The sequence below is a fragment of the Xiphophorus hellerii genome, chromosome 1 (genome assembly GCF_003331165.1).
Source record: "Xiphophorus hellerii strain 12219 chromosome 1, Xiphophorus_hellerii-4.1, whole genome shotgun sequence".
In the NCBI taxonomy this organism is placed as follows: domain Eukaryota; kingdom Metazoa; phylum Chordata; class Actinopteri; order Cyprinodontiformes; family Poeciliidae; genus Xiphophorus; species Xiphophorus hellerii.
In genome coordinates this window covers 10,015,053-10,041,017 of record NC_045672.1, presented here as the reverse complement: position 1 = coordinate 10,041,017, position 25,965 = coordinate 10,015,053, and the positions used below count along the sequence as shown (strand labels likewise).

Sequence of the window (25,965 nt, the reverse complement as noted above, 5' to 3'; positions counted from 1 at the left end):
ATACACATCACAGTAGTAGACCTTGAGCAAGGAGAGTTCAAAACTTAAAAAAAGTATTTATCTAATCTCCCTAAACTCTACCCCACCCTTAAAGTTAAAGAAACACACCAGCTTCACTCTCAGCTGCTCTCAAAAGCTCCCTGGTAACTATCTGTCTTCAAATGTTGGAGGTTTTGAGTTGTTAGAAAGTTCTTCAGTTTCTGCACATGCTTGCCGGTGTAGTACATCATGCTAAGACCCTCTTGTTGACTCTTACTGTGGATTTGTTTCAGATCAGTTTCAGAGCGTTGAAATGCAGATATGAAATGTATACATAGCTGAAAAAATAACATAACATCACCATTTTGCTTTAATTTTTCACATTACCCAATCAACTATGTAGAATTTTTTTATGCTCTTTGAGTGGTTGAAGTGCTAGATAATTAGTGAGCTATTCATACAATAAGGGATTTCTTATGTTTCACTTTAACAAGGCAGCATGACCTTATTGCTGTGCAACATTTGTGATGTTTGTCACAGTTACATTAATTCTGTAGCATTGGTGCACACGTGCAGCAGCATGCCATATGAGAGCTGTGGTATCCATATGGACACATTTTTCTATATTTCCAAAAGAATCTGTGGCATCTGGCATCCAAGATGATCAAGCTACTTTGATAAATGGTTAAGGCATTTTGGGAGCATTACTTTTTCATTGCATCATGTCTTTAAGGCACTAAAAAAGCAGATACTCTAGTGTTACAGTGTTAGTTATATTTTGTTGTGCAAAAATTAAAATCTCTTAAACATTCAAAACAGGATAGGATCAGACGTTTATAATGATATAACTATTTGCAAAGTCAATGCTGATTTGGTTTACCAAATGTGTCTGCCATCCTCAACAAAAGTGACATTAGCTGTTTAATTGGATTTATTTCTTTTACTGTAAGTTTTTCAGTGTCTGTTTTCAAATATCTGTCAAAAAACTCATGTTATTTACTGTCATCATATTCTTGGAATATAATTAAGCGCCTTGAAGAACAATCCAAAATAATTGCCAGGAAAATTTGTGATGTCAAATGGGAAGCAACTTTTCTTAGCCAAAGTTAAAAAAACACAACATAGTCCAGCCCATCTAGAACCTCCAGAATCTTTTTCACTATTTTTCAATAATCACTGACATAACAAATCAGCCCACAGTTTAAGTAAAGACTTGTGTCAGACATAAAAGTCAAATCTCAGAATGGAGGTAAATTAGGCAATTTACCCAAATCAGTTTATAAAATAAAACGATGTTCTCTTTTGAATCTGACATTGTCCATGTGCAAACGAGAAACCTGGAAGGCTTTCAAACCAAAGTGTAATTCTTTAGTGACTCACAGAGAGACCATATGGTCCCCAGATTGAAATAAATCTGTTGGCTGGATCATCCCTAGCTTCCCCACAAAATGTCAGTAAATTGACAGAAGCCATATCAAAGACTTGTGCCATTAGAGTGTAGAAATGTGAAATTACCCAAATCTGTGTTTTAATTTCAGGTTAAAATGTAATGGACAATAAAATCTGACTATTACATTTAACGGCTACAATCTGAACACTCAATTTTTTTTTAAAGTGCAACAAGTGCACTCTGTTTCCAAACAGAATTACGTTATGCAACTAGGTTAATATTGGTCAAAATAAAGGATTTTTTTGTTAACCATAATTGTAGCATTAATTTATCCATGACATACGCTAAAGGTCAGACAGATAAACCAAAACAGAGTGGGACTTTCTGTCTCATGTCGTTTTATAGTCCTATGTAGCCATTTAGCATTTTGGCTCAGAGCCAGTGTGAAGTGATGAAAAACAGAATGATGATGGAGAAAGTTACAAACACGGAAACAAAAACATTCTTTTATTTAGCAATCAATTGGTTCTGCAGAGGCATCTGAAAAGGGACTGTACTGTACCATGATTATCATGGTGTACTACTTTTTCAATTACATAAAGCACAAAGTGAGGAACTGAACCATTAATCAAAACTTTTATATTCAGGGGTGTCAAACTCCAGTCCTCAAGGGCCGCTGTCCTGCAGTTTTTAGATGTGCCACAGGTACAAAAACGCTGGCATGAAATGGTTTAATTACCTCCTCCTTGTGTAGATCAGTTCTCCAGAGTCTTGCTAATGACCTAATTATTCTGTTCAGGTGTGGCGCAGCAGAGGCACATCTAAAAGTTGCAGGACTGCGGCCCTTGAGGACTGGAGTTTGACACGTGTTCTAGACACTCCTTTCTGTTGAGGTTTTGAAGGATAGATGAATTTTTCTGATGTTTAATGTGAAAGAGCAAGTCAAACTAGTACATAGACATGTTCAATTAATATAATACAACATGCATTATGTTAATTTATTTCAGTAAGTAAAACTCATGATATAGATTAATTACACAGACTGTTCCTTTTTCAAGCCTTTATTTGATTTAAGCTAATCTCTAAAGAATCCATTTTGCCTTCTCTGCAACAATTGAACCACCGCCCCCTCTAAACAACAACAACAAAATCCTCTTACAGTGTCTTGAATAATGGCCAGAAATAAAACCACTAGTCAAATGTCGCTTGGACAGGTTGCAAGACCTTCACAGAAAACACAGAGATACAAGTGAGCAAGCGAAATAGATGTCAATAATAGGGAATATGTTGCTGGCCAGGAAATTAAAAATGATTTATGATCATAATAAATTGAAATAAAAGCTAACACCAGATTTCAGATTTGGTTGCAATTAAAAGTGTGTTTCAACTTTTATAGTTAAGAGTTAGCCAAACCTAAGAAGTGAGAAAGTGGAATATCACATGCATCTGCTTTGAGCTGTTTTGAGTTGGCGTGAGTGTGTGTGTGTGTGTGTGGGGGTGTGTGTGTGTGTGTGTAGGGGTGCGTGTGTGTGTGTGTGTGTGTGTATGAGGCCGGTGGTGATTTGGCTGAGCACATGAAAGCAGATTTCACTGACAGAATAAAGGCTTCAGATCAAGCGGCAGTGAAGGATGTGAGTAAAGTTGTTAATTAGAAGACTGAAGTCCAAGAAGAAAATCAGGGAAACAATGGAGGATTGGTCGCTTTTAAGAGTGGATTATGAAGAGAATGATGTAGAGGTTAGGAGGTATATTTCATAGGGAAATTGAGAGAAAGGACCTGGGGGATAAAATGACTGGTGTTCAAAGACAGTGATAGAGTTGGGATGAGGTTCATAATGACTGGAATTTAAATCGTTTTCAAAGAGAGGTAGGAAGAGTGGTTGAATAAAGGCAGAGGCAGGAGATATAAAGAGCAGGAAAATGGATTAGATTGGGTTAAGGAGAGGGATGGGTAGAACCAAATCCAGAGAGGAGAGAGAGAAAGGAAGATTGATTATGATGATGATGAAATCAGGGAAGAGAGAATGGTAAATCTGTGTGGGATGGTGGGTTTGACTCTATAGAGGAGGATGAGGCAACATCCTACTGCTGTGTGTCAATTCGCCCTGAGAGAGAGAAGATCAAATAACAGCAAGCATCTTTAGAGGACAGACGGATTCGTCAGCACTTCTTTTGTGTGTGAGAGAAGGGGAAAGAAATATAGGATAACTGATAGAAAAATATAGAAAAAGATAGACGGAGGGAGTAATAAAAATAGCAGGCGATTACGACATTAAAAGTCAGAAAAGACAAGAACCTCAACTCTTCTTTTCATTTGTGGTTATGGTTCTCTTTGTGGTTATGGTTGTTGTTGTTAAACGATCTCATGTGTCTGGTTAAGATGAATAATAACATGCGACATCTCCCGCAAGGAGCAGGAGCAACTTGGCATGGTATCTCCTAATTAAATCTGTCATCAGTTATATGTGCTGCTGTTTTCTTGCCAGTTCAATTCCCTGAAACCTTAATGACTAATTGTTTGCTGAAGTTTTACAGCTGTTTATGCCAACTGCACGAGTCCTTAACAATGACATCTGACATCATTTAAAAAAAAAAAAAAAAAACTAAAGACAATGTACTTTAAGGAGTAAAATGTCAGAGTAAAATATTCTCATCACCATATTCACCATATTTTGCAATGTTAGCATTATTGTTGAACAGACACACATACTGAATCGTCTATTGATTCAGTCTTCACCGAATCGATGCAGCAAAGACTTCCAATCCAAACAAACAAGATAAAAATGTGGTTAAAAAGTTACAAATTTGCTCATATAAAAATGTGTATGAATGATGGAGACGTAGGTTGAAATTTGATGTAATTGTTTATGCTAAATGTTGTCAGCAGTTGTAGACTTAACAGGATCTATTTTAATGGCTACTTTCTGGGTTGAATGAAGAACAAGACTAGCCGACCTTAAATGACCTCATAAGCAGGCCCATTGACTTCTGTTGTTTGGAGGTTTGATTCTATATATTTGACAGGCTGTCACAAGGCACGTTTTCGACTCTTGTGGGCTAAACAAAGAGAACGAGCTCTAGTTTTTAGTTTTTACAAATAAAGTCTTCGAATCTCAAAATTGTGTACTGAAGAATCCTGTTATCAGTGCAGAATGATCTAAGTCCAGTGTTCTTCTGGTACTCATTGAATACAGAAGTATTTTCTCTGGAAACAACTGCAGCTCAAAAAGAATGTTTTATGTCTGAAGCTGTAATCTAATATAAAAAAAACAACCTCTGTACTATTTGATGCCACAGCCAGCTCAGACATTAACTTATCATTGAAACTTAAATATTTTTGATTATTTCAACATAACAATAATTCCAACATTAGTTCAGTAACATTTTCTATACCGTGGCTGACTGCACATTTTTACACCCTTCATCCCAATAAGCATGCCTCATACAAAATGGGGTGCAGCATAAGTGACCCACACTTTATCAATGTGACGGGGCCTTTTTTTTATGGAAAATGCTTAATTTGGTCTCATTTAGAGTTCTATAGAAATTATTTTCAAGACAGACTAACCTTGTTGGTAACATGGCAAGAAAACAATGCAGGAGGAGCTTAATCAAGAAATATTTTTGTAGAATGCACTGCACATGTATATTTAGGAACACTAGAACTAGCAAAAAAGTATTGCATGCTTTACTTTTTTCTTCTGCGAAACACACCTTAACATAATGCAAGCAGGGCAAGTATCGGATGGAAGGTAATACAAAACCTGGGAGAGAAGAATGAAAAGGAGTGGAAGGGTGTGCAGTGTTTTTAGTCCACACAGCAGATTCCAGAAATATTTGACAGCTCTGCAATAATATACAACCGAGATCTAATGATACCCTGGGAAGTCAGTCAGCAGTGTAATGAGTCTAATGAAACTTCGTGAGTGTGTTTGCATGTCAGAGCTCAAGACTATTAAACGTAGAGGAGTAATATTTAGAGAAACAGCCAATTTTGTCAGCTCTGATGTGGAAAGATGTGGCTGAACCAGGGACCTATTTATTCATGCGAGGCATGGGTCTGGCTTACATTTTGAAATGCAGGGGGTCTAATAGGCTTCAGATGTGTCCCCCTCTCTTTCTCTTTCTAAGCCAACGATAACACCGATAGCAATCACGCAGGTGTAGATATGCATGGGTGTAAACCTGTCTGAGGTTTAATACAGCTTACACTGTGCCTCTGAACAATTTGTACTTTGGAGATTTCAGCGCACGATTAAGAGTTTTGTGTTACCTTTTTGCTTTTAGAATAAGTAAGTATTTCTTAGACTGTTTTTTTTTGGCATTACAGAATTTCCTCCTTGGACATTGAGACGTTTTTAAAGACAATTACTTTAATTGCGTTTAAATCAAATTAGACACAACCTATAAAATGGACTCATAAATACCTATTTGCTGTTTTTTTAGAATTCATTAAAGTGTCACAGCTTAAATAAATAGTTTTGGACCCGTGTGCAGGAACATGGGAAGATGCTGTATCTTCGATGGTACAAAAAAAGAGAAAAAAATAGGGAAATTCAAAAATATGACAATAAAATCCAAAGTACACGAAGTATATACTGGAAGATGAGATAAAATAAAATAAAGTGGATGACGCTGAACTGATTGGGAATGCAGAAGGTGAGGAAAACAAGGAGCTAAGAGTCAATGTGGAGATTGAGAAATCTGGAGCCAAGTTTCCAAACTCAGAATAAATCACATAAGATCGAAACAAGAAGCTAAAACCCCAAGCATGACAAACAATGACACAAAGAATACAGTCATTTACCAGATGTCAGGGTAATGTTTGTAACAGTTTATTTATTGTCATAATAAAAAAGCTAATTCAAAAGCCAGGAGTATTGTTTGATCGTTAACATTTTTAAATGTGTCATTCTGAAAATGATGCAGCTTTTCTGTATATGGGAAAGCTTTGGAAAGTCCTCTAAACAGTTGAAGGGAAGACATTTAATCAGTTTCCAATATTACTAATATTAAATGCATTTGGTTGTCATCCAAAATATAGGAATCCAGGATACAAAACAACCAACTCTAGTGTCAGCAGAGATGCTAAGCTGCATGTTTTTGGACTGTCAAATCATTTATAACAGCTCTGGGACACCTACACAGAGAAAAATGATTATACAAACAAAGGAAGGATGGAAAAAAAAATCAGCTGCGGCTAAGAGTTTCCAGAGAAAACATTTCCAACTTCATTTTAAGGGAAAACTCAAATGTTTGCTGGTGTCATTTTCATCACAACTCATTTCTTCTAATCCTCATTCAGAAGTTTGATTACATTTCATTGTTCTTTGCGTAATGGTGAAATCACTGTAAGCTCCCACATCAAAGAAAAACCGCAGACCGCAGAAGTGAATAAGACGTCCACATGTCCCTCCGCCAGTTCTGACAGGCATCTCACCAGGCCAGGCTGACTAAGCAGAACGCTGCATAAATTACTGCATAAACATCTCCGCAGATCTCACAACGGGGTGATGCAAAAGCTTAGGTTGGACACAGTGAAACCAGATGCTGCTTCGCCTGTCGCTTCGGTTTGGCACGTCTGCTGTTTGTGGATGCAGCGTTGGCCCGCTGCCTGCGGGGAAACGATACACATTGAAGACAGATGTTTCACCTTGGATGCTGTCAGAACTTTGCAGCTATATATGGTCTATAGGCAAAAGATGGTTGAAGAAAAAAAAATGGCACAAAGGAGGAAAAGAGATCAGGTTGCAAAGGGCAGAAAGTTGGGGCGACATCTAGACAGGCAGGAGAGATGAAACTACAGATATGACATTTAAAGCAACTTCAAGAGACAAGAAATAACGAGAGGGAATTAAGGATGAATGTGAGCGTGATGGAGACGAGAAAAAGGGAATTGTTGAAGGAAGAGAGGCGCAGAAGAAAAGTCAGCAGGAGTTGAAATATGGCTTGTGAGATGTTAGACGATGGTGTGACTTCAGCAGGGAAGTGATTGAGCTGCTGGAGTGATAACAAGCCACAGATGGAAGCTGTTAACTCACCTTTTATCCTGTGTTAGTGTCTGTGTGTAATGTACTTTTATGTGCTTACATTTTTTGCTTTGGTTAGAAAGGGACATGTATATATCAGTGATTTGTGAAATTTACAGGTGGAGCCGGAGAGAAGGAGACTTTAAAGAGGATTTTGCTTATGCTTCCAAATGAGTTTAGGATAAATACAAATGCCACAAAGATGAAAGTTACACATCATGAGTTTGGATTAAGGAGCCACTTAATGTCCTCTCCTATAAGGCATTCAAGAGGAGGTAACTGGATGTTTTAAGGAAGTTGTGAATAACATACTAACCAAATGTTTATACAAGTAGTGGGTTTGTGCAAACCACAAGTTTCTCTTTGCCTTAAGGTTTGCCTGTGCTAAAACTATCACCATATTGTGACAGTATAATATGATACAGATAATCTGTGAAAAGATCAATCTTCTCCTTCTCCTCGAAGTGGTACTATTGCTATCTGAAGAAATGCATCACTCCCGGTCAAAAACAACCAATCAGAGACAGGAGAAGGGACTTGGCGCTGTCAATCAACCTCATGAACGTGCTCCTAAATGTGGAAATTGCAGCGAGACACGTCACCATTACAGAAAAACTTTTCATCCGCCGTCATCGGTGGCAATGCTAACTAGCCTTAGCATTCATGACAGGCTCTGCTGAAAGGCAGAAGCTGTATCATAACAGAGAGAGAAGGCAGCAGGGAGGGAAGGAAGCAACTCACACAGGCACGACTGACAGCACTAAGTGTTTCTAGTTAGCACTGGGAGCTCTGGGAGAAGTAAGAGCAGCAAAACATGTCTCATACTTCTAGTATGACACACCTGCACTGTATGTATAGTATGAGACATTTTTGAGGGTAAACGGTACTGGAAGTGGAGTCAACTCAGCAAGAACCTCGCCATCATGACAGTAACAGTAAAACAAACATGTTCAAACTGTATTTCTTTTTTTAATAAAAGTTACATACTGTAGCTTCAACCATCAAATGACTTTATCTGTGACAGTGTCATTTCTTTGTTTTCATATTTAAAGACCAAACAACCATCTAGGAATAAAAGTTCAATGCATTTTGATTGCTCCCAAGTGGTCAAATATTTGTGAGATGAGATAATAGGAAACTATGAAAATATGTGCAGTACATATGGCTTCTCAGGACATTAATCCTGCAGAAAATGCATGGCATGCCTGTTTTAGACTGAGCTCAAATTGCATATGCTATGGTGTCAGATGCATACGGAGGTGATTTTTGGAGTGTTTTTCACATAAGGCACCATATCCTCCTATGCCTCGGAAATACACAGCAGATACACAGTGGGATGAGGATATTAACATTCCATGGCTAATCTTCTGGATGTTTCATCAGCTGGAAAATGTGCAACAGTGTTTGTGTTTTTGGTGAAAAAAACTGTTTCTCACAATCTTCTGAAACATGCCACACATACCTGACAGTCTTTGTATTGTTTTGACTGACAACAACTGTATATCTGCAGGGAAATGTTTACATAGAGACACAGCATTTAATTAAGCACTGAGGTAAATAGATGGATCATCCAAAACATTTAGCAATGAAGCCTAATCTTCTATAAATCCAGTACATAAAGTGCTCACATGTATTTTTTTTTATATTTGCAGACAACATTCACAGTGTGTTACATTAGGCAAAGTGTTACTGTTAAACAAAAATACTTCCTTTGAACAGTTAAATCTAAAAGATATGCTACCAGCAGTTTATCTATATAGAAGTAATAAACTTGCCTGCTTAGCACATAAACGGTTTGCGGTTTTTCATATGTTTCTAAAATCTTCTGCATTAAGACTTGGGATTTTGCATTATGCCAGAATCTGCCATAAACATTTGAAGATGACATGACAACGGACTGATGTGTAGCAATCCAAAACAACCACCAGAAAGATGGATGGAAAATGTTCAACGTTCTGAGGTAATCGCATGTCTTTTCCAAGAACAGAGGAAGGTTGTGGATCCAGATCATTAAAATGCCAACAGCAATACTGTCTTCAATCTTTAAAATACTGAACTCCACTCATGTGCCACATAACTTATGGTCCTTTATTTGAGGTCTCTCGTGTGTGATCACACAGAAGAGATTCATAGACATCTAAGATGTTGAATCGGTCTTTAAAAGAACACTGAGGTTTTATTGATACTTGGACATACCTAAAATTCATACACGTCTGATATTGTGAAGGCATACGGTAATTTTTTCCTTCAGCACAATTACATTTTATATGAATTATAAAAATGTAAGCCCTAAAACTATATGTGAAATAAACTCAATGACTGAATAAAAGGGCAGTGACAAATCATCAGAGGCAAAGTAAGGTCAATATTGCTTTCCTTTTCTGTCTTTCTGTATGATTCATGTTGTGAGTTCCAATAAATCCTTTAGACAGTTCTCTGTTTTCGGATTTCCTCTACGTCTTTATCTTTCTGCTCATTATTATCTGACTTTCTGCTGCTATCAAAAGCCACGTTATCATTCTGTTCTTCCCAATTTTCCTGTCCTTGCTCTAACTCGCTTTGTTCCTACTGTGAAAATCCCTGTTGCCTCCCTACTTCCTTTATCCTCATTATTATGTTGCCAGCAGCTATAAAGCCTTCCTCTCACTGCTGGCTAACGAGGGTGTTTTTGTAGAAATAATTATTATAATTTATGTCTTTGTAGGCGAAAAACAAGATATATATAACTGTGAAAAGAACATACACTCCACTTTATGCATATTAATAATGGCAATCATAATTTAAACATAAATAATAAGATCTATTGCTTCATCATACTTGATAAATACAGTATGGACACAAATTACCAATGTAGCTTATACTTTTTTTTCACAAGATAATAAATAAGTTAAATAGTCCATAGCAAGTTATGCACTGCTATGCAAATCACAAAAAATAGCTAAAAAAATTTAGATATATATTTTATATATACAATAATTACATAATATATTATTATATTAGTATAATTATTAATAAAGAAATAATTATTATAATGTATGTCTTTGTAATTGGTATCCAATTACATAGGATAGGACGTTTCTAGAGTTTTTGGTATTTGGATAGCAATTTTAATTGAGCTGCTTTGAACTACATATATATATATATATATATATATATATATATATATATATATATATATATATATATATATATATATATATATATACAGTATATGTATATAAGAAACTTATTAGAAATGTGTGAAATGCCATTATCACAACATAATAGCAACCACTTCTCATGTATGCACTAGCTTTTCTGTTGTTTTTTTTTTTTTTGTTCTTTTTGGCTGATTTGATTTATCACATCACACCCTAATATAAGTTTTAACCAAATGCTGAACGTTTACTTTTATCCACTTAAAACCTCAAGTTTTGCTTCTTTTTTTTTTTTTGTTACACCAGAAGGTTAACAAGGTCTCTCTTTGCCAACAGTTGCAGTGTTTTGCTGAAATATTTATACATCTTTACTGTTTTCATGTCTTATCATGTCTTCATCCAAACCAATAAATAACACCTATGAAGTAAATTACAGAATAAGCTGTTTTGCAATGGTAAGCAGGATTTGGATTTTTTTTTTTAATGGGAGCAACTTGTGTAATCAACTCTTGCTCGCAGATATGTTTTCCCTAATGTTGCCCCATTTCAAGGGAAATTAAGCAGTGGTAACAGATTTGTTGCTAAGAAGCAATATAACAAAGATAACATTGACCAAACAACTTTCTCTACTTTTTGTGCAATGTTTACTTTTACAAGTCTCTATACCTGCATTTACCTTGTGATAATTGGTGGTGGCTGGAGAGACTCTTCCAAATGAGCCGCTTGCACAGAGGTACAAGGCAGACAGCTAATACACTAAATCAAGTGTTTTAAAACAAGCTAATTGATAGGAAATAAATAAATAAAATAATATGAGCCTACAGCAAAGGTTTGATGTCTCTGGACCTTTGTGAGGCTGAGGAATGGAGATCTCTACTAAAAACAGATCCGCAGTGACGGACAAGGTGTGACGGGGTCTTCGAGCTTCTCTCTGTCAATATGCTTTGCTGAGTGCTGAGTGACTCGAGCGCCATTTTTACAATCCCCGTGTTTGCATGAGCATGTTTGCCTGGGTGTATTGGGTTGAGCGAGCGAGTGGTACAGATGAGTGATGAGAGATGGGCAGAAAGTCGATTCAGACCCGCATCTCCGTCAGCAGGGCTTTGACAGTCACTTGACATCTTCTCACGCGCAACTTTTTTCTCCTCATGTCTTCACCTTGACAAAAAGAGAAGGAGTCAAAATGTTAAGGAGAAGAGGCAAGCCGAAAAGATGAGATAAGACACAGATGTGAAATGTGTTAAAAAGTGTTTAAGGGCTTCACTGTATGGTTGATGCAATATGAAATGCTAGATTTTAAATTATTATTTGTATTGTACATAAATGACAGATATTAACTTTAAAACAAAAAGACTTGTGGATGATTGGAAGATGTTGTTTTACTGACACTACATGTTGGCATTGTATACGTCTACTCTCACACTCTGGAACATGACAACTGAAAATTGAAGTTGCAGTACTCTGACTGAACTTGCATACTTGGGAAGAAAATTCAAACTCTGTACAGAAAGTTGGGATTTGGTCTGCAAAGCAACAGCACTTACATATTTAATGGAAACAGTCACCTGATAAGTATCTATTTTTATTTAATGCACACTTTTTGTCTTAGGAATTAAATTAGACTATTTTGATGGCTCTGAAAAAAGAGTGTTTGATTGTGGTAGGACCAAGGGAAATATGTTACATTTGGTAGTTGAAGTATAAAGGTAGTATAATAATAAATGGGGAAATATGAAAAAAATAAGAGATGATATAAGAGGACCATCTGGAAATTGTTTCAGTGCTTGATACTTAACTTTTTAACCCCAAAACTAAGATGCATCATATGCTGAACTGTTAGATAATTGCATCCATGTTTCCTTGCAAAAGCTGAGAGCATGTTTGTGTTCCAAACACTGTGATGAGAGCAGGAACTGATGCTTGGGAAAACTCTTCATGTGATGAAATGTGTCCCTCTGTCCTTCAACAGGGACAACAAAACAACAAACCGTGTCACTCCAGCTAACTTTTTTTTTCTTCTCTGCTCTCTCTACAGACCTGCTGTCCACCAACAGGTCGTCCATCTTTAGCGGCCATGACGGCCAGCTCTCACTCAGCGCTGTCCTTCTTGATGAGTACCGTGATCGGCTCTTTCTGGGAGGTAAAGATGTCCTGTACTCTCTCATGCTGAGTCCCGTCAGCAGTGAATCCAAAGAGGTGAGGTTTCAGTATGCTTTAGACAGATTGTGTTGAGGATATTTTTGTTCATATCAAGTTTTCTGTTGTAAAGATTGACATAGTATTGCATATTTAATACACATTGAGTCACTTATTTATAAGTTGCAGTCATTCTGCAACTGGTCTCACTCTGTAGAATGATGATATAAGGGTAATGAGACACTGTGGGTTTAGTATTTTTTTCCCCCCAGAACTGTTCTTCTATACAGAACATCTGTTTAAGTGAACTCTGCTATAAATCATGCACAAATAGGGAGTGGGGGGTCAACCCCGAGCAGACATATCATTTAATATTAGTGCAGTTGCATCATAGGTAAAATGTGGAAAATATTAAACATAATTCAACAAAAGATCACTTTACAGATAAACAGCAAAGGATGGCAGAATCCCAGATTCATGGTAAATTTATTGTTGTCCATCAATCCCTCCTTTGCTCTGTTTACCATATAAACATTGTATATCTTTAGCATTATGTTATTTTACTCTATGAATAGTTACCTTCTAGCCAATTCTATGTCAAATTTTATGTTTTCTCCTGATGCCTGAACACCTGTAAAGGGGAAGCTCCTCATAAATCATTTCAGTAGTTATTATTGTTATATACTAACAGCAAAGATACAAGGAAGGTTAAACTGTGTAGCAGATCTTCTTCTAAAAAGAGTCTGGATGTTTAAATATTCATCATATATTACATAATCATGCTTGACAACTAACAAACTGTTGTCAAGCCAATTCTAAAGTCAAAGCCATACAGTAATGTAACATTTTTGCATGAATGTGAAAAGTTTTTGAAATGTTTTCAAATTCCTTGAACGTCAAGAAAAACTTTAATGTATTTTACTGAAATTGTATCTGATAGTTCAGTGCAAAGTATTGCACAATAGGAAGTGGAGAAGTAACATCAAGTTTAACCACACTTGACACCGGATAAAGAGTAAGCAGGGATAATGTTCTATAAATGCTCTTTTTACACCAAAACCGAAAAGACATGGCGCTGTAGTTGCAGGTGTAGGTGGATCTAAAGTGTTGACTCAGAGAGGCTGAATACAAAATGCATGCAGCACTTTTCAAATTTTTTTCAAATTTCTGAAATTATTGAACTCATTGGGAAAACCATGTATCCTTTTCTTTCAGCTTCATTCGTCTGTCACACAAAATCCTATAAAAATACCTTAAAACCTGTGGTTGTATCTGACAAATTATGACAAATTTCATGTAGAAATTTTGTATGTATGCAAGAAAATGAAAATCAAGTAACAAGCCACAGATGTCCTACTTGTAAAAGGCCATCAAGAGGTGAAGATTAGTGGATTAAACTCTGTCAGATCAGAGTTTAAGTTTTTCAAACTTTTAAAATAATAAAACTTATGAAACATGTATATTATGACACATGTTATACATATACTGCAGTAAGTGATTCAAATCCTATGTTAGATGGTTTTCTTTATCTAATATAATTTATTTCATGGATGAGTAAATAAAACTGTGCTGAGGTACTACTGGTGGAGTCCTGAAACTTGTACTGAATAGCATGCAAGTCTTTTTTATTTTTATTGGAAGACTAAGTCCTCAGGGAAATTGATGAGTTCAGTATAAAACAAGATTTAATTTCACCAACATGTGCTTCCAGACTGGTTGAAGGGAAAATGTGCTGCATATGTTACATGTATTCATACTGTACCTTACAATAGTGCAGCCTTTACATATGTTCCATAAATGGTTTGTGGTGAACAAAGGTAACTTTTTAAAACGGATATCCCCACTGCGCTCCTGAAAGCAGCAGAAACAACAGATGCATGAGTGTGAATGTTCACTTTTTGACAAGTAAAAAAAAACGTCTTGACTGACACGAACCTGAATGTGTGAGTAGAGAAGTGAAATACACTGAAAAGTATATATCACATACTTATGTCTGCCTCCTGATTTGTCTCTCAGTCCACAGTGAATTCACAAATATTAGAAAACACTCATGTTTTAAAAGTTATCAACATTACCTTCTAAAAAAGGAAATTTATAATCAGCTGGGGATCTGGCCTATAATCTACCACTTGTACTTTAAGTAATATCAAAGCATTAGTACCAGTGAAACATTGTTTTTTCATAATCCAAGATGTTCAACAATGTTGCTAGGAGATATCAAATTTCCACTTGCTGCCACTTCTTGCCTGTTACAAGAAGTTAGAACCACAACATAGTAACATTTTAAAACCACCGTATGTAACTGCTTCAAAGTTATAGTGTTGTTTGTTATCCATTTATTGACTTTTGTCATGTGGCTGTCATTTCAGGAGATAGTTAATGTTTGGTAGTTTCATTGTTATACATAAATATGTTGCTTTAACAATGGCAAAAATGTGGAAAAAGAAAATTATTCACTAATTCAGAGTCACTAAATTCCCATATCATAATTTCCATGAAAACCAAAATATATCATGTAAATCAATTAAAATGTTTATTTGATATAGTCCATTTTGTCAGTGTTATAATGTACACAGTGGTATTTAATGTAATACCTTTGGTTATTGCAGCATAATAACATGTTCAGTCTTTCTTTCCTGCATGGGCCTGGAATCGGGACTGGCTGTCACAGACGTTTTATATGTTTCTGCACGTTCAGACAACTCGTTTATTTTGCCCAGTGTTTGGTTACGTGTGCTGAATAGTGTGAACTGTGCTACCTTGGTGATTCTCGTGATGGCATCTGTTCTGGCTCACTTAGCGTTGCTCAACTCAACAGGAATCCTTTCGGTGTGAAAGCAATACAGAGCTGGAACTGGTGTGTTGATAAAAGCAGAGGGCGTGTTGAAAGTTAAAGTCTCTCCTTGGAGGACCGCATTTCTTATTTCTTGAGTGAGTTTTAATGGTCTTAGTCTTTCAGTCCAATATTTAAAACAAACAACATCGTACCACTGTTGGAACTTTGTTCATTACAGATTTGGGTTTGGTTTTAACGCATAAACCCAAAGGAAAAGGATATGCTTAGTTTGTGCAATTTGGTCCCAGCTTTTGACAAAACTTAATGTTAGTTTTCTTTTTCTTGGGATGAGATTTATGCCTACTTTGTTGTATCTTTTTGCAAATGGAGTTCATTAAAGCATTGCCGATTATCATGGCTCTAATCTTGGCTGAAAGTTAAAGTATTGTTTCTGGATCTACTGATCTTTGGGTAATTTATTTACAGCAGCAGATTAAAGTCAAAGGACCGTGTGTTTTCATGACTTGTTTGTGTCTCACCCTGGAAAGTCGTCAGTAGTTTAAAAAGATTGTCTTTTACTTATACATTTTACAGATTAAAGAACTATTTGAAATCAAACGGCATGTTTTGGAGCCAGAAGCAAAGCATGATGAGAGCTAGAGCAGCAGGTGAAGGGTGGCTGGCCTCCTGAAGCGTGCAAACCCAGAGATTTAGACAATGGATTGAATATTGCAACACAATGACTTGGACCCCTGGGACCTAAAATTGGGGCCGGGTGGATTTTAGCAGTATAACAGTATCAGTAAATCGTGCCAGGTCAGAGCTTGTAGTGATGCAATGACGTACACACACATTAGTATGGAATATTCTGGATCATGCCAAATAAAGATCTTTAGAGAGCTGACTCATTTGGTTCCACCTCAATTTTTAACTTCATTTCATTCAACATAAAACATATCATCCCTAATGATGGTTCAGTTTTAGAAAAAAAAAAACATCTGCTCATAAAGGAAGATTGGATGTTTAAGAGAATATCCAATCCTTTAATAATAAGATGGAACTGTCTGACCAAGGTTATGTTAACTTTGCCATATTAGATTACAGCATAATCAAGATCTCCCAGTTTCTATACAGAATTTGAGTGAAAGTTGACATTTGCCAAATATTTTTCACATTCAAAGAGATGTACAATATGATAAAGTAAAGCATGGAAATATGCTGCACCATTCAAATATTACAATTCAAATATTATAATTCAGACTGATTTACAGACTATTAGAGAAACAGATTTTTTTGAAGACTAGTGTGGTGTGACCCATTTTCTGTCAGCGGTATTTTGGATGAACTGCAGCTGCCTGTAAAGACGCCATCACTGTAATCTAATCTAAGGGTTCTATTGAAAACCCTAAATTCTGTCAATATTTTAAGTGTAAGATTAAAGTGTATTCTGTTTAAAGATTAAACTTTGAGAATATCAAATGTAATTTTGTCTTGATAATGATACATGTCTTGCATACTTTCAGGTTTGTCAGCCTCGTTCAGTTTAATTGAGCCTTGATCTTTAACGATGTATTTTGAGACCAAAAGTAATGATTTCTTCATTTTCTCCATAAGGATGGATGGGTCTGTTCAGCTTAAATAAACCTTTTTGGTTAAATTTATAATTATTAAATTACATAAACCTAACCTCAGCTCAGTCTAAATCTTTTTTCTTACATTTCTCACCATAAAATAATTTTTACAGTTTCACAAATTTGCAATATCACTGCAGCTGAGGCCGCTAAGCATTGTCATAAAATTATTGAAACAATCATTTGGAAAACCATGTACATTTTCTCGGTTTAGTTTTATATAAAATTATTTTTTTAGACACAGATTGCTAAATTATTGATAGTTGAGACTGACTACCAGAAACATGTTTTTAAGGACACCACTTTGTTAAACGGATATGGTAGATATTATCCTGGCCATGACCTTCCTGTGCAATTCCGCTTGGAAAAAGTTCTCGCTTTCATCACAATCTGGACTCGCACTCCTTAACTCAGATTGTCTCCGGATGATTTTTGACCTGACCAATCAGTGAACAGAAAGAGAAGTGTGAACAACAGCATCAATTTTCTGTGACGTTTTAGTTTGCCTGTAGTTTTAACAATGACAGCAGAGGAAGCGAAGGAAGCCGTTCGTTCCGTGTCAGCCACTTTTCCAAATATTGAATTAACATTTAACAGTCGCCTTGTTCGGGTCAGCACTGCTCTCTTTGCAGTGGAGGACAGTTGCTTACATTGCAGGCAATTTGTGGTAAGCTTCTTAACATTGAACTGGCACATTACATACGTCACGGCCGAATGGATAAAATGTAAAACCTCAACACAGTCCACACCTCCAGGAAGCAATCGTTTCTCAATAGTCCAGATCTTCTGGACTGGGCTATTGATTCTTGCCAGGCTGGGTCAGTAAGGTTCCTCTTGCTTTTCAGTTTTCACATTATTAATACAAATAAAACATAAAGTATAAATGATTCATGCCATTTTGGGTGGATGCTTTTAGTTATTCTGATTTACACCAAGTCCACTGGGAGGATTTTGGTGATTTTGAAGTTTATGTCAGAATATATACAGTGTGCTTTACAGTTTTACTGCTGACATGAAATCCATGTGTAATTGGTACAAGAAGAGAATGTGGTTCAGCTTTGAGGCCAGCAAGGCACTTTACTGCTTCTGATTCATTCTCACTCTGTCCCTATAGCTACGGCAGGAGCCCTAAACACATGCACATGTTCTCCATGCATATTCTGGAGTCAGTGAGCCAACCTAACGCAAGTCTGGATCATTTGTTTTTTCCCCTCTGGTTGCTTTTATCTCAGCTAGCCAAAACAAAGGCAGTTTCCTACTGGACCAGACCAATGCTTATTGTCTTTAGAAGTCGGTACAAAACAACAGTTTTACCCACGTCACTGAACATCAACAGAGGCAGGCCTGGACGTTTCTTTTTAGAAACAGCAAGTATTAATACAACATTTGCAGACAGCAGTGGAAAGAATAGTCTCAGTGTCTTGGGTACAGTTTTCATTTCACACACGTCACGGAGAATCCAACAGATTTTCTCATTCACTCCTCTTGGACCGTTACAGTGGGAATCTAGATGAAAAAAGAATAGAAAATCCTACTTTATATCTGCATGTTTTTTTTTAAACAGACTTGTCATATTTAGTGTATTTTGAGAATAGTTTTGATTCTTGTTACACAGTTTCTCAACCTTATCCATACTCTTGAACAAAAAAAGGGAAATTCAATAATCTTCACATACCAGGGAGCAACAGCATTTGTCAACAGAAAAAAACTCCTGGACATGAGATCATATTACAGGTTTAATGTTTGTTTCAAAAGAACCCTGTATTACTAAAGATGGGTGTGAAAACCGAACAGAATTTAATAAGACCCTTAAAAAAACTTTATTGCTTCGTCTGAAATTACATCAGTTTCAAGCCTGCAAATTTTATGTACCATTTTCAAATATTACCTCAGTAGTACTATAAAGCTTTGGCTTGTCTGCCGTGAACTTCCCCCTTTGCTCATTAAAAATCTTATGTATGTGACATACTTAGTAAATTGCTCTTGATTTATCTGAAGTTTAATTTTTTTGGATAATAATTTCCATTTAATGATACTAACGTTGAGTACGTGTTTGTTTTGTTTACCAGAAAGTTGCGGTGAAGCAGTCAATTGATGCTAATTGATTGGTTTACCATCAATTAGTAGTTGCTTCCCCAAAGCAATTACATTTTGCTATATTGAATAAAATGGGTGTTTGTATAATTTCACTGTTATAAGGCTACTAATTGGGCTGCACAGTGGCGCAGCACTGTTGCCTTGCAGCAAGAAGGTCCTGGGTTCGATTCCCGGCCGGGGTCTTTCTGCGTGGGTTCTCTCCGGGTACTCCGGCTTCCTCCCACAGTCCAAAAACATGACTGTCAGGTTAATTGGTCTCTCTAAATTCTCCCTGTGTGCATGGTTGTTTGTCCTGTATGTCTTCTGTGTTGCCCTGTGACAGACTGGTGACCTGTCCAGGGTGTAACCCCGCCTCTCGCCTGGAACGTAGCTGGAGATAGGCACCGGCAACCCTCCCGACCCCATTAGGGACAAAGGGTGAACAGAAAATGGATGGATGGATGGATGGAGGCTACTAATTATCCAATTCTGTTTTTCTCTTACTTTCATCCTAAATGTCCCTTTGGTTTGTCTTCCTTCACAGATCTACTGGCCCCCGTTACCTGGAAACAGAGAAGACTGCGTTCAGACAGGGAAGGAACAGGTAAGCACTTCTTCTCTTTTCAACCTCTTTTAAAAAATTGCAGGTTGTAAAAGTATTAAAACACCTGGAGCTTTTCCACATCTTTCCATGTCACAACCACATGGTCAATGGATTTTATTAGGTTTAATGTGGAAAAAAACAACACAAAGTGGTGTGTAATTGTCTTGAGTAAAACATTTAAACATAATGAGTCTTCAATATCCCAGTCAAGCATTCAAGGTTTTAACTTCACCCAGATTACAAATAAGTGTTTTATTTTCTGTTAATCTAAAACTACAGCTTTCTGGCCTCTAAACTATTCCTAAGGAACAGTTATATTTAAGAAACTAGTTTACCTAATAGAGAAAACAAACTTGGGGCTTAACAATTATTGTAAGGTCTCCAGTATCTCCCAATGCTATATCTTGCAAATGTGCTGTAGTTATGTGTAAAAGATTTAAACCACCTCTACTTTATTTTGATTTCCAACATGCATACTTTATTGGAATGTTCCCAGTAGTTCCCAGATTCTCCTAAGATTTTTAACAACCTTTTTTGTTAACAGTATTGCTATTTATTTTCACATTTCACAGATTTTTCACTAAATAACTGCTCCGTACTTGGACCTTCTCATGGCAGCATGATGTGCACTATTTCAACTAGGAAGTAATGGTAGATGAAGCTCGCAAGAACAAGACAAGATTTCAGCAATACTATTTAGGAAAGTTTAAGTTTTTCGGTTGACACAGGGTGAATATTTCACAAATCTCAAACTAAGCGTTTCAAAACTAGGTTAGATCTAGAACATGACCCAAACGTCGGTGACCTCTGGTATAATTATGTATGGAACTCAATAACTGCTAGGCAGACTTTTGTGAAAGTCATCAAAGTGTTGCAATATCTAGTGTCATGTGTTGCTCCTCTGCAGAGTAAAACTCTGTGCGGTTGTTATGTCATAAACATTAAATAAAACAAATGAATGTAATGAGAAACATGCTAAAATGTAAAAAATCTGAACTCCATTAACTTGTGGAGCTGCAAAAAAATATTGGTGCAAATAAAATCCAGAGTAAGTTTCAGAATTGTTTTGGAAACAAAATTCTTACAACTATTTTATTTTATTTTTTTAGTCGCACAGTGAATGCACACTGAATGAGTTATAAAAATAATGAAATTTTTGCAACTTCTTGCTCTCAAACAAGAAGTGTGACGGGCATCGCATCTGGAACGAGTTAGACTTTGTGTGTCCTCTGTGCTTTCACATATAAGTTATAAGCTTTGTTTGAAGTGGCAGGTGTCTAGGGTGTCTTACAGCAGTTTTATTGTGCATTTCTCATATGCTGTTCACAGGACTCATGTAGGAGAAGATGCGTATGTGTACAGAGGAGGTGCAACACTTTATCAGAGAAGTCAAAAAGCTGTGCATGTCGATGTCTTTCTGCATTCCTTCACAAATGCTGTTTTTGTCAGTTGTTTGGTTTTAAACTGAGTGAAAGGGTTTCAGACACCAAACACTGACAGATTCACGCTGGTCTACTTGTGTTATGGCCCGTCTGTTGGCTGTGCACGTCTAATACAGACAGAAGGAAGGTTGAAAGGTGAAAGGTCTTCACCTTGTTCTGTTTTACGTTTGTGTTTTGTGATGTAAAAGAGATATTTGGAGTCTTACATGGCACTAAGAGAATACAAAATGTCGGTGTGAGTGCTAATAGTAGGTTTAAACATATATTTAAAATATTTAAAACATGCACATGCATTTATGTACATAAAAAAAGTCAGCGGCATAAAAAGCAGGGGCGTGGCGTTGGCATCCAAGTCAAAACCTCACAGCTGCCACAATCATTAATCACTGCTGAGACAAATAAATACCGGGCAGAGGGAAGGCATTTGGTGACTTCAGCTAAACTTGTTCTGCCTTGTTCTCCCTGTTCCATTTCTTTCCATTTCATTGATTTGCATGTTACTCTTGGAAGCTGACTGAAAATGTGTTGGGCACATATTCCTTTCCCTAGCGGAGAAAATTAGACACGTAATGCAATGTAGTACCTACCCAAAATGTAATATTGCAATGTTTATAAGCCATGACATTTAACTAAAAAAAAAAAAAAACATTAGAGAAAGTCTGTTATTGCTTATATATAATAAAATCTTTTAGTGAAAACACTATTGTTGTCTGTAATCCAATCATTTCTATGGTAAAACATCACAGAAAAGCTGCTACATTGTGTTCCCTCTTTGGGTGATGTGTGGTAGAAAAATGTCTTTTGGGTAAATGCCTCGTCACCAGAGTTAGAAGTTGGTAATTATAATATTCATATTCATGTTATTGGGGGCAGGAGCGATTATTATGATAATAAATATTTACCATAATAACAAGAACCTTGCGTTCTGCATGTATGCATGTGTTCTCTCTCCAGCTACTCCAGCTTCTTTCCACACTGCAGAAATATGAATGTTAAGATTTGGTGATGGCTGTGGTCATAAACTGTTTATTTGTGTATGTGTTTGTTTGTATCTCAAAGAATCAGTTGTGCACAGCTGGTCAGTTCAGTGCAATATTTCTTCAGATCCAAAAATGCAGAAAAATACATAATCGTTGACTTGTGTTGCCAACAGTAGTTATCCTGGTCATTGAGCGAAACCGTTAGCAAAGCCCAGCGGTTACCCATGTTCCAAGTTGTGTGTGAGGTCCTTACTGTTGTATGAGTCAAATTCTTGCCAGCAGGCCTTTCATAAGGAGAGGTGGACCATGGTAATGACTTTTAAGAAATGTCCTCAGGTAGTTTTATACCTGAGTACATTAGATATGTACAAATAAAATGTTTAATTTCAGTCGCACAAATTCTAAAGTCTGTTTACAAACTAATGCTGAAAAAGCTGACCTGTGGTCTTTGCAGAAGCTTTTCACATTGTTTCTCTCTTTAGAGTTACTAGAAAACAAGATTGTAGCTATTATTGCAAATGGTAAATAAAACTCTTTAGCCTGCTCAACTGAGTTTTTCTTTACTAAAATTACTATTTGTATGGTAACACAATAGGAGTAGTTATGAATGTTGGAAAAAATGATCTCATTCTATGTTGAGAGACTTTCCTGCCATGACTCCAGCCCTCTCTGGAAATGCATCATTTCAGACTTAAATAGCTGTAGAAACCAAACAACTGGATGGTCTAGTTCATCCAGCAATGTTGCTGTCCTAGGCCTTACTCACACATGTATAACTTTTATGTATTTTGTTTTTATGCTTCTTGTTAGCATTACAGAATCAATCTTATTTTCTATCCCATGTTGTTTAGACTCCAAACCACTCTGTATGTGTATGTGGATAAAATTCTCTCTCATTGACTTGTTTACTATTCGTACGTTTTTCAGGCAGCCAGAACCTAAGAATTTCATTAATGACGAAAAAGGAACAGTTTTACCTCGCAGCGGCGATTAAAAAAATTTCAGCATTTTTCCTGTTGCATTGACATTTTGAAAATGAGCACAGCATTGTTGCTTGCAAAACTGTTTTGCCAATAAAAAACCATAAGGTTGCCCAGAATGAGAGATTTGCTCGATAGAAAACCTCCTATTAATTAGCAGTAATTGATCAACTGAATTAGTCTATATTGTGTTACAACTACGACTGATTTGAACAGTTTTTAATGGATGTGAATATAACTATATGATTGGATGCTATGTAGCGAAGTGTTGAACTTAAACTCATTTGCCTTCAAATTACTTTTGTGGGAATTGTTGATATTCTAGAAGTAAACTGGAATTAAAGTAAATGATTAAAATATTTCTTGGTTTTACATTAATATGCTGAAATGTTCTAAACATTGGTAAAGGATAGGATGAAATGCAACCAAAGATGCAGATCTCAGATGTTGAATTGAGTGCTATATCATTAAATTACAGCCCAGGTAACTGGCTATACAGTTTCGGTGACGGTTTTTGGTATATTTTCTAAAGCACTCTGTTCTTTCTTAGGAGGTTTGTAAAAAAAAAAAGTTAACATAGTGTCTATTGAGCAAGAGTTCAGCATGGAACAACCTCTGCCGTTTTTCATAGTTACCACAAAGTCTTTAAAGACATGCACCTTAATTGTCAATGTGCTGTCATGTATGCAAATTGAATCTTGGTTTAGTCTTTGTTTTTTTTTTTTCTTGTTTGACTTTAGTACTGTAACACTGTTTGCAAGATCACTGGATTAGTTAGTCAAACTTCCACAAAATGATTGAATGTGGCCAGACAGTTGGGTTTCGTCAGCAATGAGGTTGCCATGTAACCTCACTACACACTGACTCTTTGCCTGCTCTTTGCCATCCAAAACAATTAAGCTCACTATTGCTTCACTGCAGTTTTATATCTGGATCTCCACACAGCACTGTGAACTCATACGGATCTACACTTCTACCAGAGTAAGATGGAATTACAGTTTTTTTAAAAAAGTACAGCAATTGTTTTACTGTTTTTAGACATCAGGGGATGAACTTTTATTGTGTTCACATGTAACTGCACTTTTGACTGATTGATGGAAACACATTTTCTTCCTTTTTCATGCTGTAAATTGCAAAGGCCTGGGGAAACCTACTTGACAATATGATATTACTCATATTTATTTATGTTAATGATTGGAATGGCAAAAAAGGAATAAAACAATGTCTTGGATACAACATTGTTCTTGTTAGAACTATTATTCATGCCAATGTGGTTTTTGTGGCAGCATAAAAAAAATGTAGCATGTATGTCTGTGCAGGAATATTTGTGGTCACCCAAATCTTTCCTAATAATCAGAGCTAAATAAAAGGAACATTGCTGGCCTTTGTCTTCACCAGATATTTATGCTGTAATTTTCAATTCTGGCCAGAAGAGTTGAGAGCTGAGTGTGTTAGAAATCAAACCACTTCATTTTTTGCTGAACCACCCTTCCTCTGCTGCCACTTCTTCTCTGAAAGACCACACAGAATTGTAATACCCCAAATCCCTGAGTGGAAGGCTGGAGACATATTTCAGCTTTTCAACATTTCATTCCACGGTTTGGTCTCCAAGGCACCTAAGATTTCTAAGACAACTTTCTTGCTGAACATGAGGCAGATTTACGCATGTTGGGTCCACTCAGCTCAGTGGGATTTTGTGCATCCTGTTGCAAAACACAAAGTGAAATCCAATGTTTTCTTCTTTGGTTGACAGACTATCAGTGCCAAAGCTTTTTTGACACTCAACCTAAACGGCTTATTGTGCATTTTGAAATGCATGGTTGCATTACTAATTAGTAAGCATCAATTTCCACACGTACTAGAGAAATGTTCCTGAAGATTTCCAAATCAACAAGTCAAAGGTAGAATCTCAAATGTCTCCTTTGCATTTTTTCTGTGCACATGTTTTTTTTTTAAATATCTAAAATTAGTTGAAAGCCACAGTCAAAATGGATCACTTTTTATCCAAAGAAAAAGTAAAAATAAGCTAAATGTAATGGTAGTACTTTTATACATAATTACATTAAAAAATGGAATAAACTGTAATTGTAACCAGTTGTGTTTCAAAGTGAACTTTTAAACATGAAAATCTGTTTTTACTCAAATGTAGTTATTTTCAGTATGGAGAACACAAGTTCATTGTGTTTACTGTTTAAACGTATTTTGATTATAAATATTTTGGAACACACACACGCACGAAGCGCATACTTGAGCAGTTGTGCTCAAATGAGTTTAATCTGCTTAACCTCAAGAAATGACAACTGGCAATTCAATTTCTGCTCGGTAGAAAACAACCTTTGGTCAGCTGCTGTTTTTAGAGCTCCTCTATACTTACACATTCATCTGACTCCTTGTAGAAATATCATGGTACTTGTATCCTTAGACATACAGCCATTTGGTTCTGTTCTGCGGTGTCACTGATTTTTTATTTTTTTATCTGAGCCTTTTGTCCATCACTTTTTTTTTTAGCCGTTTCAGGAAAATATTAACTTTTGAATCTTTTGTGATTTAGACTTCTATCATTTTCTGTGTTTATGTGGCATTTTTGCTTTTCCAAAAACCTTTACAGGAAACTAAAATATTCTCCAGGCTGGATTGATTGTTTTTATTGGTCATATTTTATGAGAAAAGTATGGACATATTTACGCTTGCACACAGGCATCCATTCTGTTTCTGAAGTTCTTTTGATATTTTCATAGTTTTTTGTTTTTTGTTTTTTTTGCCAGTCATGGCTGCCATCCAAAATTCAATCCAAAATATGAGTAG

General features: G+C 36.3%; 1 protein-coding gene across 1 annotated transcript in view; it reads left to right on the top strand.

The window, feature by feature from the left end:
* Positions 1–25,965, top strand: part of sema3bl (sema domain, immunoglobulin domain (Ig), short basic domain, secreted, (semaphorin) 3bl) — a 63,924-nt gene that overhangs the window by 7,974 nt on the left and 29,985 nt on the right. Inside the window, exons 2-3 of the mRNA XM_032570882.1 lie at positions 12,571–12,731; positions 19,699–19,758. Coding sequence (XP_032426773.1) covers positions 12,571–12,731; positions 19,699–19,758 — 221 coding nt within the window. The remainder of the gene's footprint in view (positions 1–12,570; positions 12,732–19,698; positions 19,759–25,965) is intronic.